This window comes from Numenius arquata, chromosome 3 (genome assembly GCF_964106895.1).
Source record: "Numenius arquata chromosome 3, bNumArq3.hap1.1, whole genome shotgun sequence".
Lineage (NCBI taxonomy): Eukaryota > Metazoa > Chordata > Aves > Charadriiformes > Scolopacidae > Numenius > Numenius arquata.
Genome location: NC_133578.1, coordinates 54,345,704 through 54,360,444, shown reverse-complemented (window position 1 = coordinate 54,360,444; position 14,741 = coordinate 54,345,704). Strand labels below are relative to the sequence as shown.

Below are 14,741 nucleotides of genomic sequence, written 5' to 3'. Positions count from 1 at the left end.
GTGCACTCGCAGATGTACTATGTAATCTGCTGACTGTGTAAGTATAGAAAAAGCAGATTTTAGGAGAAAAAGCTTTATACTGAACTTCCTCATAATATTTTATTGCAGACTTGTTAATGCCTATTTTTAGTTATATAGGCCCAAATCACTTTAGCTTAACTTGATCAAAAGTAGTGAATTTCCTTCAGACACAAACACAGTCTCATATGTCTCTATTTGCAAATCATTTACAGATGTGAACAGGAATGCCTGCAGATGTTTGTTTACAGAAAAAAAAAATTCTGTACTTAATGTAAAATTACTTAGTTCTAAATATTGCTGTTTATTATTTAACTAAGCAACGAGTTTGCTGTAATTGGTCCAGATTTACCATTATACATAGATAGAGATAACGTTGGCTTGAACAAGTGAAGCTGAGGTGTCAGATTTTACTAGCTAAAGCAAGTTCCAGCTGGAACATTCTCCTTTTTCCAAGAGTTTACATCATTATGAAGAGGCTTGTGTAACTTCTCAGAGCACACAAAAAAGGGAGAAAAAAAAAGAGAAAATACACCTCTCCCCCTCCCCCGCCAAGTATTCTCTGTGAAAAATCGCATCTGTTTGGCACCGTCTTTTACAATACAAACACCCACACCAACGTGAATTTTAACATTTAAGTACTTGGGGTTCTCACGCAGAATCTTTTAACACACTCTTTCAAAGACTGGAGTAATCACAAAGCTGCTAATTCCCAGGCTTTAGAAATAAGTATAAGTGTGAATTTGGTCATCCTGTGTGCTTCATTATATGTGTAAAAAAAAAAAAAAAAGTAGGAATGGGAAGGGACAGGGGAAGGGTCATTATTTTAAAAAACTTATGAGTGTCTTGGGATATATTAATTTTTACATATTCAACTTGCAATAGCCTAAAACTGTAATTGTTAAAAAGTTCTGAGCTCTTGCAACACATCCAAGTTTGCTTAAATTTGGCTTTATCACAAACAGTTTATTTAAAAATAATTACTCCCTGGCCAATCAACATTTTTTTCTTGTCAGTGACTGAGTGTTCCTTTGGAAAAATATGTCATAAGTACATCAGGGAAAAACGCTGCCAGTATTTTAGATGATGTGCAAAATGGTTCTCTGCAATAAAAGTATTTTCTAAAAACTGGGTGATGTCAAGTGGGCAACATTGTTGGGTTTTTCTGGTGCAACACTGATCCTTATTTAGTAACATTCTAATTAAAAGAGGACATTTTCTCAAACAGATCACTGAAAGTGTACACAAAGGGAAGGGGGAAGTCTCTACAGATCTCTGCATATCAGCATTCATCAGTATCAGGTGTGCTGCAGTTTACATAGCACACAGCGATGATACAGATGTCCACCAGCAAGCACTGCCTTTGTGTTAAGACACCTTTGCTGAACACATTTTCCCAATTATTTGGATAGGAGATGATGCTTTAGTTCTCTATTGGATCAGGGACCTCACCAGAGCATTACTTCACTAGGCCTGGCTCGTAGTGGACTTTATAGTAACATAGGTCTGCGTAGCTCAGAAAGATCTCAGAAGGGACCCATGAGCTTTTCCTCATTCTCTTCACACCTCGCCTGACTGCAGTAACTGGTTGCTGCAGTTCATGAGACACACTCATCTCTGCACGTATTGCCATCATGTCGTTGGGCGTACCCAGGATGACATTTATACACTAACGACTCTTCCATGTTAACACATTCATGTTCACAGTCATGCTGACCTAAAGCACACAGGTTTACTTCCATGGAGAGAAAAACAGTGAAGAATTCAAGCCAGCCATGAAGGTTTCTGAAGTAAACGGCTTACTTTTCTTAAATGATAAGGAATTCTGTGCTTTGGATGCCTGATAGCGAGCTGAGGATCTGAGAGTGGATTGCAAATACTTGGCTACACAAGACTTCACTTCGACTTCCACAGACCTGCTCCTGTGGTTATCAGAAATCATGCATCGTGGTGAAGGAGGAATGCCCGGTATTGGTCACCAGTGATTTATTCTTCCTGATTTATAAAGAGGGCATATATGCAATTTACATAATTTACAAGCTTAACTAACATGAGCCTTATTACAACAATTTTTGAATAGGAGCTTTATCCTGGAAATGTCACCAGGTTTACAGACAAATACCTTGTCTGTAAGGGTAAGGAAAAATACCCCAAATGGGAATTACAATTTGACTTTAATTCACAATTACACCCTTGGCAATAAATTTTCTACACAATGCTGTTCTTTTGCTCCTATGCTCACCAAGGTGCATCCAATCTATAAAAATCTGAATGTATTAAAATACCATATAGATAACAAAAACCAGAATAGCACAGATTGCTGTAAAAATGACAGTGTGTCAACATAAGTGCTTCATGAGAACGTATCTTTAAGACTGAAAGAAAATACAGTTCCAAAACCAGATAAATTTTATAAGTGTCTAGAAATATAATAATTATGTTGTTCAGGCAAGCTTCCTATTCATAAAAGCTCAGCAGTACAATTCTCCCCACCAAGAACCGAATCACCAGATCAGGCCAGTTCATTTTGCTGACTGTGTTCTCCTTAAATTTTAACAACATTACATTGAAAATCTGCTGTGATTCCAGGACCCCACACAAGAAGAGCTGTAATACCAAAGTCTTTTTAAAGTAAATAGTATGTGTGATTGGTTTAGAACCCTGACATAGCCGTGGCTGTTTTTCCATTTTTTTAAGGAAACTGCGGGGATTCATGTGTGACTTTAAGTTGATTTTAGTAACTACATTACCTGTCCAATAGTTTCCTAAACTAATGAAATACATCTGTCCTTGGCTAAATGAACTGGACAAAGCAAGGTGAAGTGTTTGTTTTTTTTTAAAAATCTGTTTGTGTCACTACAAGACAAGGTCAGAAAATTTCAAATAAGCAATGAACTTATTGTTTTTGAGCTGCTCTGGTTCCTATATTACTGCTCAGGTTTCCATAAATCTCTTCAGAAAATGTGTAATAAACAACGTAGTCTACAAAACAGCAAAGAGCATTTTCCAGCATGACTGGCTCGGTTAAAATTCAAGTTTATAAAGAAACATTTGTTTCAACCTTAATTATAGAGAAAACTTTCATCCTTTCAGAAAGGAAACCATTCACAGCAGGTTTAAGAAATAAAAGCAGATGAACTTTAGTATGTCCAAAGGATTACTCACTTTTGCATGTTTTCTTATCTGGATTAAGTCTAAACCCCTCTTGGCATCGACAAAAGTAGGAATCATCTGTATTAACACATTCCTGTTCACAGCCATGGTCTTGAAGAGCACAATAGTCTGGTCCTAAATGGGGAAAAAATTGTGTCAGTGAGGAATATAATTCCTCAGAAATAAGCTCCGTAAAAAAGTTACTTTGTTTTCTTTAGCATTTTTTTTTTTCCCCAAGGCACCATTCTGACTTTTTACCATATTGTTTCACGCTATGAAAAGAAAATGTTCCTTTTTTTCCAAATATGTGCCCTACTTAGGTATACCTGATATGTATACTTCAATGAATTCTTTGAGAACACATGCGCTACATGCAGTAGAGAAGTAAGAGTCTTAAATATTTCTTAATATTTTGCAGCAAAGTCCTATACATTGCCGCGTAAAAATTGTCTCTTTATTTTACTCAGAGCAAGTTAGATATGATCTGTAATATATACACAAACATGCTTTTGAATGCTGTTCATTAGATCAAAGCAGGACAATCAGGACAGCGGGAGCATTGGCATTTTAACAGCTCTGGGTGTTTGCTACCTGGTTCTTCCATTTAAAATACTCATGAAAGGGAAGACGAGAAAATTCTAGAAACTGCTAGTACTTGTGTATAAAGTATCTTAAAAAGGAAAGAGCAGTAAGCAATGGGATATTTACCACATAGTGTTTACCACTATTGATGAACTCAAAGAACCTGACATTCACTTAGATAGAGTGTCTGGCCATCACTTAGTTTTATATCAGTGGACTTAATTAATTTATACTAATGAAAGAATGGTATTAACCCCTCAGCACTGTTAAAAGTAAACAAGTCACAAATCAACTAAGTCACATTTTTAACGACATTCAGGCACTTTTGAACACCTCATTACACAACCTGAAAACTGACATTCAGAGGCTAATTATTATTCCCAGAGGTAATTGGCTTCCTGAGGCAGGAACTGTTCTTTCCTTCTATGTGTGCTGGGCTAATGCAATTGAGCTTTTATATATGTATTGAGCCTTAGCAATAATAAACCAACTATATTTTCAGGACAAACAAAGTGGAATGTGACTTTGTAAGAAAACCTGAGAAGAGTATTTTATCATTTACAAATTCCATTTTACGTATTTATAGAACATTTCATTTACCAAAGGTTTTTATGATGGCATAAGCACATGCACATATACCCAACATGAGGACATCTTACCTGTTTACTAAAAAAATAATTAGAAAATATGATTTGTTCAGGAGTGCACTAAAGATATAGAAACCATAAAGTCTAGTGTGTGCACCAGAGGAATATAGCTGTATGCCTTCTGGACCTACACAGCCCTGGGTTGCATTTATCTGCTCAAATCCTTGCTAACTGAAGTGCACAGGACAGACTTTTCCTGTGTAACTGATTCTGAAGATGACCACAAGAGTTGCAAAATATGTATTATTATCTTTGCTGGAACCTTGAGGCTATTACATTGGGAACACTAGAAATACATTTCACAGGGCTTCATTAACACAGTCCAGGTTAAGGATGCTAACATAAGGCCTCTACCAACTACAGTTCATGTGAATCCACCCACAACTCAAACCTGAGCCTTCCCAAAAGAACAAGAGTTGAGGCTCAGCACCCCAAAGTAAAAGCAGAAATCGTCCTCCTGCGAAGAGCAGAAAGTGGCAAAAGTCCCCTTAACAGTTAACTTAGTAGCTAGGAATTATTTCTACCTGCCTCACTGATAATCTGAATTTGCTGCTCTCTTTTCCTGCCACACACAGAGCACCCCACTGGTGTTGGCAGGGTTGCCCTCATGAGCCATGTTCCTTGTACTTCATTCTGAGAAGTTTGGAGTAATTCCCAGAGAAAACATTTGTCAGACATGCATGACCACACTGATAACATTTACATTTTCAAGCTTTTCTTTGTAGCCATGAGCATGAAAGCTTACTTTCTGTTTTTGAAAGGAAAGCTGGGATTCAGAGATAATCACGAGATCTTTGGGGCTGGCGCCCCAGGCCCAGGCCTGCTTGCTGATGCAGAGCTCTGGCCTGGCGTGTGAGGCTTGGCTAGTTGGTGACCGTCCTCGAGGTTCAGTACACAAGCCAAATATGTAGAAATTTATGTTAAAGGTTTTAAATTTACAAACATTTTAAATCCGGTGATCTGAAGTTTGTTTCTTCATGTTGTTTATGCTGACTCGAAGGCAGTGTGATTCACAGCGTCTGGGAGCCAAGGGACACTTCTGCTATGAAGAGCTCTTATGCTTGGCTTGACTTTTGCAGCATTAAGAGCTACACAGTTCTTTCTTTCATGCTTTACTCTATTAGCAAGGCTCAGAAAATACCAAGTGTAAGGAAAAGTGGCTTAGTAAGTATTATTTATGCTTAGACTCAGGACATGCATCTTGAAAGAGAATGATTTGACATGGGATTTGCTCATTGCTCCCTGTCTACTCCTTCTGAATCAATCTCTATGGCCTACCATTTCCAGTCACCTTGATTTTTCCCTAATTTCAACCTAATGGAATTTTCTCCCTTAATTTTAAATGAATATAAAGCATTTACAACAAATCAGAATGCAGCTAACATGGCGGAGATGCACTGAGCTGTGAGAAGCCTTGTCTACGGTCTCTGCCCCTTGGCTTGGGAGCTGCATTTAACATCAGGCTCTCACCCTTGGTTCTTGCCAGAGCTATGTTACAGCTACGCCTGTGCCTAGTCTGGCGTTTTGCTGTCCCTGACCTGCAGACTGGCTGACTTGGTTTCCTGAATTGTCCTTAGACCTCTCTTGACACTACAGACTTGTCTGGTGATCACTGGACAGGTGGCTGAACCTGGTCACTGTTACAGGACCTGTTTCCTTCTTCTTCTTTGGGTACTGTGGGACCAAAGGCCTTGTTGTCAGAGAGATTACTGACTCTGCTTGCCTTTGCAGCCATCCTTGGCTCCCAGCTTGCATTCCCTTGCAGAGGAGTGTACTTTTGTGTTACATGTTAAAGATCTCCATTCCACAGAGATCCAACATGAAACCTTAGATGTGATGGATCAAGATCAGAGAGGAAATGACAACAGGAATGTGGTGGTGGAGTCTGTTACCCCACCTGACCAAAAGGACGCAGTGAATAAGGCTCTCTACAAAAAGACAGCAGAAGTCTCCAACTCATAGGCTTTGTTCATGTTGGAAATTTCAACCATCCAAACACCTACTGGGAGGGTACAACAGCATTGTGCAGGCCACTCAGGAGGCTTCTGCACAGGCTTGGTGACAACTCCCTAACGCAAACTCTTGAGGGGTGATGTTCTTCTTGACTTGCTGCTGTGACCATGAGATGATTGAGTTCACAATCCAGAAGGCTGAAAAGGGAAACAGTAGAATTCAGACTCCATATTTTACAAGCTGAGATTTCAGCTTATTCAGGGAATTGCTAGGAAGAATCCCCTAGGAAAAAGCCAAGAAGAGAAAAGATGCCCAGAAGAGCTCAATGATTTTTAAAGAAAACTCGCTAAGAGGTCAGGAACAAATGATCCCATCATACTGGAAAATCTGCTTAGATGATCAAAGAGCTTCTCTGTGAACTAAAACACAAAGAGGAAAAATAGTAGAGGGATAAAGAAGGATCAAGAAAAAAAGATTAGTATAAAAGCATTGCTTGGGTACTTTGGGACAAAAACAAAGCCCAGCTGGACCTATGACTACTGAGGTACACTAAGGGTAATAACACTATAAATATGCTGGTAGCAAAAAGAAAGTCACAAAAAGTGTGGGTCTGTTGGCTGGGGGAACAACCTAGTGATGAACAATACAGAAAAAATTATGCCTTTTTTACTCCTGGTTCTCACAGACAAAGCCTGCTCCCAGATTTCTGAGTGTAGCAGCACAGTTTGGGAAGGAGAGAGGTTAGCAACACCAGTTAGTGACTACTTAGAGAAACTGGATATACACAGATCCATGGGATGACAGGTATTCGCCTGTGGGTGCTGAAAAAGCTAGGTGATGTGACACCACTGTCTATCATGTATGAAAATTCACAGGGACAGAGAGATGTCCCTGATAACTGAAAAAGGCTAACATTACACTCACCTTAAAAAAAAACAAAGAAAAAACACAAGAAAGACCTAGGGAACTATAAACCAATCAGTCCCAGGATCATGGGGCACATCCGCTCAGAATCAATTTCCAACTATATGAAGGGCAAGAAGATTATCGAAAATAGTAAACATGGATTTACCAAGGGCAAACCATGCCTGACCAACACATTCACCTTCAACGATGAAAAGACTGCATCTGTGGGTAAGAGAAGATCAGTGGATGTAATACACCTTGGCACTAGTAAAGCTTTTAATGCTGCCTCCCACAGCATTCTCACTTGGAAGCTGTGGAAGTATAGGCTAGAAGAAAGAACTGTTAGGTGAGGTGAAAATTTGCCAAGCCACCAGCCTCAAAGGATAGTGATCAATGGCTTCCTGTCTGGCTGGTTACTGATAATGATGGGAATACCACAGGGGACAGTACTGGGGGCCACACTGCTAAGCATCTTCACCAGTGACATAGATGGGGTTGTTCGGGCTCCAGGGAGACCTTATAGCAGCCTTCCAGTATCTGAAGGGGGCCTACAGTTTTAGGGTGTCTGTTGAGTTCAAACTGAAAACACTGCTTAAAATACACTTTCTTAAATTGAAGAAATTAATATGAATTTTTGCTTGGGCAGTGTAAAGCACTTACACTATAGTAAGATTTCAAAAATACATGTATGTAGAAGTATATACGAAAGAGTAAGTTAAATTAGTCAGCCCTTAGCTGACAGACACTTCACAAATGGGTGTGTTCATACAAGCTACAAGCAATGTGAACTAGTACAAACTGTACTTTGGCCCTTGGGGAGGAGGGAAATTAATCTACCCTGACTCTGGCTGCCTAAAAATTAGGTGTCTAGTCTGGCAAGTCATCCAGGCTCCCTGCATAGTCAAGGAAAATACAGACACTTCCATAAATTTCTGTCAAAGCTGTGAGCAATCACCTTCTAGAAGTATACGATTCTCTCCCTTGATCGTAAGGTCAGATGTACAGCCTGGATTAGATGCTTTCTTTCTAAATGTTAAAATTTAGTGAAATAGATACCAAGCATAATACACAACATAGTCTATAGGTTAACATAGTCTCTCATCATAAAGACTGAAATGTCCTCAACGCTATAAAAAGCACAGAACTGCAGTGCTGTATTGATGCATTTTTTGAGAAATAATGTTTGCACACATTATTCAGTAATATGGGCTACATTCACCACTGGCATCAGCAGTTCCACTCACCTAAAACTAATGGAGTTTTTCTGCTTCCAGACACAATAGTAACATTTCTTTACCGAGATCCATATTTTTGAAGAAAGGTAACTAGGAATGTACATTAAGGTTTTCCTTTCACATTTCCCGAAAGTGAGTTATGACATTAAACACTGTGGAGCTTTTAGTTACAAACTTCCCAAGTAAGGGAAGCCTTGGTAAGAGTACTTTCTGGTCTGTCAGTTCCCCTCCACTTTATATGCGCTCCCAACTCCGGTAATTTTTGAGCTTGTTAGCCCAGGAACAATAAAATTGACAAACAACAAACAAGCCAAGCTATGAAGTTATTATGGCCTGGTGGAAACATGGAAGCTTGGTACAAGATACTGATCTTTCCAGAGCACACAGAATCAAAGAACTCACTATTGAAAGAAGTCCATAGGCTGCAACACTTCTTCTGATTGTAGACCTACTCACTCTATTTAATTTTAGCTTCTCTTACAAGCTGATTGTAAATTGTCTTGTACAGACTTGTTTGTTTATGTAGCTAGGGAGATGATACTCTAACTGAAAAATACAGATAATCAAAGAGACTATGCAAGACAAAGCTTTTGGCTTTTACTATTGAAAATGGAGCCTGGTCTAATGTAAAAGCTTCCTCTTCATAGAAAGGATGCCTACCCCGGCCTCCTCTCCCCAAAACCCAAACCATCCCCCAAAACAACTTTCATTGCTTTCATGACCTTTGGCTTTGAGGGTACTCCAACATTTTCTATACATGATACATCATTCAGTGTTGCCAGGACCAGTGGGAGTATTACGGCTGAGAATTGGAAGACAAGAAGAAGTACAAACTGTCCATAATTAAACCTTATCACAACTTACTTCTGCAAGTCCTTTTGTCTGGATTTAAAATGAAGCCTGGATGGCATCTACAGTAATAGGAGTCCTCAGTGTTAACACATTCATGTTGGCAACCTTGGTTATCCAAAGCACAGTAGTCTACAACTGAAAAAGAACAAGACCAACACGTACAATTAGAAAAACAAAAACAGAACCACTATGCACAGAGATTGCGGCACTAGTTACAAGCAGTAGCTATAAAAAAAGGAAAAGCTCACATAATTTATGCCCTGAAGAAGCTTTCTGCAAAAAGAACTGCACATTCAATACCAGTTGGTACATCAGATTTGATATGAGTCCTGGATTATTTCTCCTACCCTTTGAATATTTATCAACTCTCGGATAGCCAGGAGCCTTCTCAACATGTTTTCTCAGGTCTGGAAACCATGCCTCAATCAGTAACTCAGTCCAGATGTTCACACTGTAGACCAGGGTGTAGCAAAGTTTGATTTAGTTCTGTCTTCTGTTTTTCCAATCCCAGTCCTGGAATTGCTCTACTTTTCCTTAGTTCCCTCCCAGCTGTATTAGTTCTCAAGAGCTGTTCCTGTAGCTTGAGTCTATAGGAGACCCACAGCAACACCTTCTACACTGAGGACTGTCACAGTACATTCATTCCCTCTAATGTGCTCCAGATTCATCCCGGACAAAGCAGCTGCAGCTATGAAGACTGAGTGCTTCAGGCTGATATTCACTGATATTTTGCTTATATAATGCCTTTTGTATGAGAGAAATAAAACATCATAGCTAGTCCAGTCACTTATTTCATAAGTCTGGTCATCTATTACACAACTCCATATTCACAAGACTGATTGCCAAAGGCTAATAAGGTAACACTTCAGAGCTTATTCAGTCAAGCCCATTCAAAAGTGCTAAAGAAGTGAATTGATTTGGTTTTTCTATTTCTTTGCAAGTTAAGCTGTTTCTTCACAAAAAATGTCTTAGAAGAAATTACAGATAAATCACAGAGCAGGTGTTCTGTCCCCAATGAGCAGCCAGGCCCACATTAGGCAAGTTTAGCTGGTTCTTTCTGAAGACGACAGTAATATGCTCAGCTTCACATAGACATTTAAGGAGACAGATTTCCTTTGTCAAATAAATAATTTTGCTATTACTTTATACTGCCGAGACTCCCGAATTACATTAAGAGACAGTAAATTGTTTTAATGAAATTAGTTCCTTCTTCAACAGTCCTGTCTTTGCAAATCATGTGTATACTCAGGTGTGATAAGATATTTAGTCAAGGTCATCTAGTCAGGAAAGAGGAGAATCCATTTAGCTACTTTGAAAGAGCTTCTTTCAACCCTTCAGAATACGTGTGTTGAATCAAGTCAAATTAGACTACTTACTGGCTACTACATGAGACCATTTTCCTGGCAAGAACCTTCCTGTTTCCAGAATGAATAGCTTCATATAAAAATGTATTTACTGAGTATATATTTCAAGGATATAATGTGTCATACAATTAGTCAGCTTTCCTCTTAAATTAATTCTAACCACACGCACATTTTCAAGTGTTTTAAAAGACACATTAAGAAATAATGAGGCCAAAGAATATATAATTTTTTTCTAATCTAGCATCATACCTGGGAAACAGCCCACATAGATCACTTCATAAAGTCACCTCCTCATCTGCATTTGAACCCTAACGAAATGCATTTCTACCAGAACACCTGCAACTGCCCAACTAATAATTATAAAGTTGAGAATAGAATAGAATAGAACAGAACAGAACACAACACTAACACAGTTAAGAAGTGAGAACATTTGCTTGACAGTTGCTTTTGGAGATAAGTATTATTTCCTTTTTTCAATAATTTTTGTATACAAATTGCCCTAATTCCAGGCAGGCTTAGTCTTGCAGACTGGCACTACTAATTGACATACAAATTCATTTCACTTTTAGCTTCATGTTTCATTTTGGTAGTACTCCCTTAGAGGGGAAACTTGTCAACAGCATTCCAATCAGCAAGTAGGTAAGTTGTCCATGGAGTTAAATCTTCCTGAAAAACTGAGAAAAGTTACAAAAGTCTATTTCATAAGAAGTGCTGTAATCCTTTAGTTGGTATGCAGAAAATATACACAACTTGTAAAAGTGCAAAACAGAATGTTTTTCTAATTTTTTAAAGTTTTATTATTGTCATATTTCTGTACTGTATCATGAGTTACACACTAGAATGCGAACAATTAGATATCTCACTGTTTTAAATGTTAGCCCACGTCTATTTCAATAAGAAACTTTTCAAAGGACGAATTAATGACCTTTTTAGTGAGCAAACAATTAATTCAGTTGTCATCTCTCAATATTTGTTCCAATCTGTTTTTCTTGCTTGGAATTAGTCTGTAAGTGATTAGAGCCATCTTTTACTCCCAGTTACCAGTTCTGCACTCTCGGTGCTTACGTTGCCCTCTCTGAACCATGGACAGCATGGGTCACCTTTCTCTTGTATTGTTGTTTTACTCCTGTGATGTTTATATAGGTTTTTCAGGCTTAGGAGAACAAAGTAAGTTAAGGAGAAGAGTAGAAGAAAAGGGTAGGAAGAAAAGGGGACGGAATAAGTAAAGGCATAAGGAGGATGAAAAAGAACATGGGGAAAGAGCAAAGAAGACTCATGGAAGACTCGAAAGAACCTAGAAAGCAGCCAAAAAAATGTAGCGGTGCCAGGACTGCAAAGAGGTGCCAGCAGCCAAACCACTGCCAGGAGAAGAGGTCCCAAGCCCAACAGCTGCAGCAATATGGAGATGGTGTAGTACCAGAGCCAGGAAAGAGAGGACAGGACGTCCAGCAACACCGAGAAAGTGGAGAGACTGAGAATCCAGCAGCATGATGGAGAAAGAATGGCTCATTACCACCAAAATTTAACTGACAGGATTTTTTTCATGTGAAAGGAGGGCAGTTAACATAGAAAGCTGTTTAAAAAGGCAAAGTGATAGTGCTCTGCCCTCCACACTTATCACTGAGCAGACAGTTTCAATTACTGTTTAGTCTACAAATTTGTTCAAAAACTGTGTTGTAAACACTCAGAGAGATTAGCCACTCAGTGGTCACTTGTAATGGATACATTGTGAGCTGCTGGTTGTGAGATTTTATGTAATTATTGCCATTCAAGTAACTAGCTGACAACTGTCAATGAAGCAATTAGTACTGCCTTTGATCCTTCACCAGAGAAATTAGCCCATCAGAAAAGAGGAAGAAAACTTAAAAACCCAGCCTGTGAAATGAGTTTTCTGCACTTTCTCATTTATTTTTGCAAAAGTTAAAATTTTAGAAGTCTTAGGTATCTTAGAGAGAAACCTTTGGCTCTTTGGGAGAACCACAATGTCTATGTCCTACTGAAATTCTCTCTTCACTCTCTGGATGAAGAGGAGAGAGTAACCTTAATGAAGTCACTGCTTTTTGCAGAATTGTCATTCGGCTCAGTGGTCTCTGGTATCCTGCTCATTTGATAATAAATAATTCACAGAAAGGAATGGTTAAGTAGCGTAAGAGAAATGAAAACTGAGTTATCACTACTGATTCAGTACTACACATAGTCTCCTTTAAAAGATTTTCCAGCAAGGATGATTATTCATTGGTGATCACATCTGCACAAGCTATACATTCTTGGTAGTAGTATATTCCTCAAAAATCTCAAATTGTTCAAATATGGAAAGTCAAATTCTAGAGACTGACAGCTCATAGGATTTGCAGAGAAATTAGCAACAAAACCTCAAATTACCCAGACAATCTTTTCCTGTTCAGGAAATGTAGAGAGGCTAAGTTGTTCTGCATGGCTAAAACATAATTATTATACATTGAACCATTCATGTGCATCATGCACATACATGTGCATAAGTAAGAAATGAAAAAGTTAAATGGTCAAATAAATACAAAAGAAAATTGAAAAATAGAAGTGCTAATGATGTGCTTTAAAAACACAACTGATACTGCTAATTATTGCAGGGGTATGAATAGCATGAGTTCATGGTTTTTTGCTAAACTAGGAAATCAAGAGGAGAGGAAAGACAGCTATAAAATGCAAGATATCATAATGAACCCATGCATGAACTGTATTTTGAAAATAACTGAAAATAATTGAGACTATGAAAGCTTCCAATGTCATCAATAGAGCTTATAATGGGCCTGTATGTACCCATGCCAAAGAGAGTCAGTGAGGAGGTAGAAAAAAAATGTTAAAGATGTATCACACCTCCACACAGCACTCTTCAGACTTTGCAGAGAAATTATTAACAGGCAAAAAACAAGTGCCCCTAAGAAATTTAATAAACAGCATAGAAATATTTTGAAGCTTTTAATAAGGAAAAAATAGACTTTGTATTTATTATAGAGACAAATATTATGTTTGACATACAAAGAATTTCACCAAAATTTATTTTTATCCCTACGATGCTATGGTAGCTACCTTCCTGGTGAGAATATCTTGTGCTGTAAAGGACCCTTCAACTAATACAGAGAAAATAGCAACAACAGCTGTTGACACTAAGCATGAATATTTTGGATTAGAATATATGGTAGGAAAGAACTGGGGATGAAAGAACTTATCAACACGAGTCATGGATTTTCTGTCTCAGGATATAGTCAAATCAATAGCTGAGAAATACATGCTTTATCCTAACATAGGTAAAGGTCATGATGATTAGCTAAGGATGAAATTCTGTGCAGTGTTACATGTAGAAATTTAGGCCAGAACATCTAACAGGCCTTCTTGCCTAAGTAGCCATTATTAGCTGCATTTTCAAAACAATTCAGCTTCAGAAAGCAGGTTCTTAAAATGGTATATTAGCTGCCAAATTATGCTAAGCATAAATTACATGGAGAAATGTAAACACTCCTACAAGTAAGGTAAACATTTCTGAGGAGTAAGTAGAGTAAATGTTCTTCAAAACTGCATGTCATCCTAGATCTAAAAACCTTAAAACCTCATTTGTGTATCCCATGAGAAACTACATGCAGAAATTTCAGTTCCATAAACTGTCATCTATTTTGCATCTCAAAATAGGATTATCCTGCAAGTTAATAGCTCTGTGAAGGTAATAAGAGACAGGAATAAGCTGTTGGACAAGAGCACTGTGGTGGCCTGTGGCAGATTTGGGGCCAAGGATTCACTTGGCCCCACTTCTATGGGATTTCAGCATGTGTTTGAAATTAAGCATGCATTTAAGTGCTTGCCTGAAGAGAATACCTAACAAATAAGGTGATTTTTTTCAAGGACTCACTAGGGGGTTTCGTGGTGGATACCAGGAGACAGTATTTTCCAAAATGTAGCATGGGATGAAAAGTTTATGGGAAGGCTAATAGGCTAGTGAAAAAGATTATCCTAAAAGTATTTACTGTGTATAAGTGGAGAAGAAGAGTGAGACACTTACG

The 14,741-nt window shown here is 38.3% G+C and overlaps 1 protein-coding gene across 1 annotated transcript in view; it reads right to left on the bottom strand.

Moving 5' to 3' along the window:
- The window catches only part of MATN2 (matrilin 2), a 65,455-nt gene that overhangs the window by 26,230 nt on the left and 24,484 nt on the right, over positions 1 to 14,741 (bottom strand). The window contains exons 5-6 of the mRNA XM_074145827.1: positions 9,359 to 9,481; positions 3,184 to 3,306 (exon numbers count right to left, since the gene is read on the bottom strand). Of these exons, the coding sequence (XP_074001928.1) occupies positions 3,184 to 3,306; positions 9,359 to 9,481 (246 nt within the window). The remainder of the gene's footprint in view (positions 1 to 3,183; positions 3,307 to 9,358; positions 9,482 to 14,741) is intronic.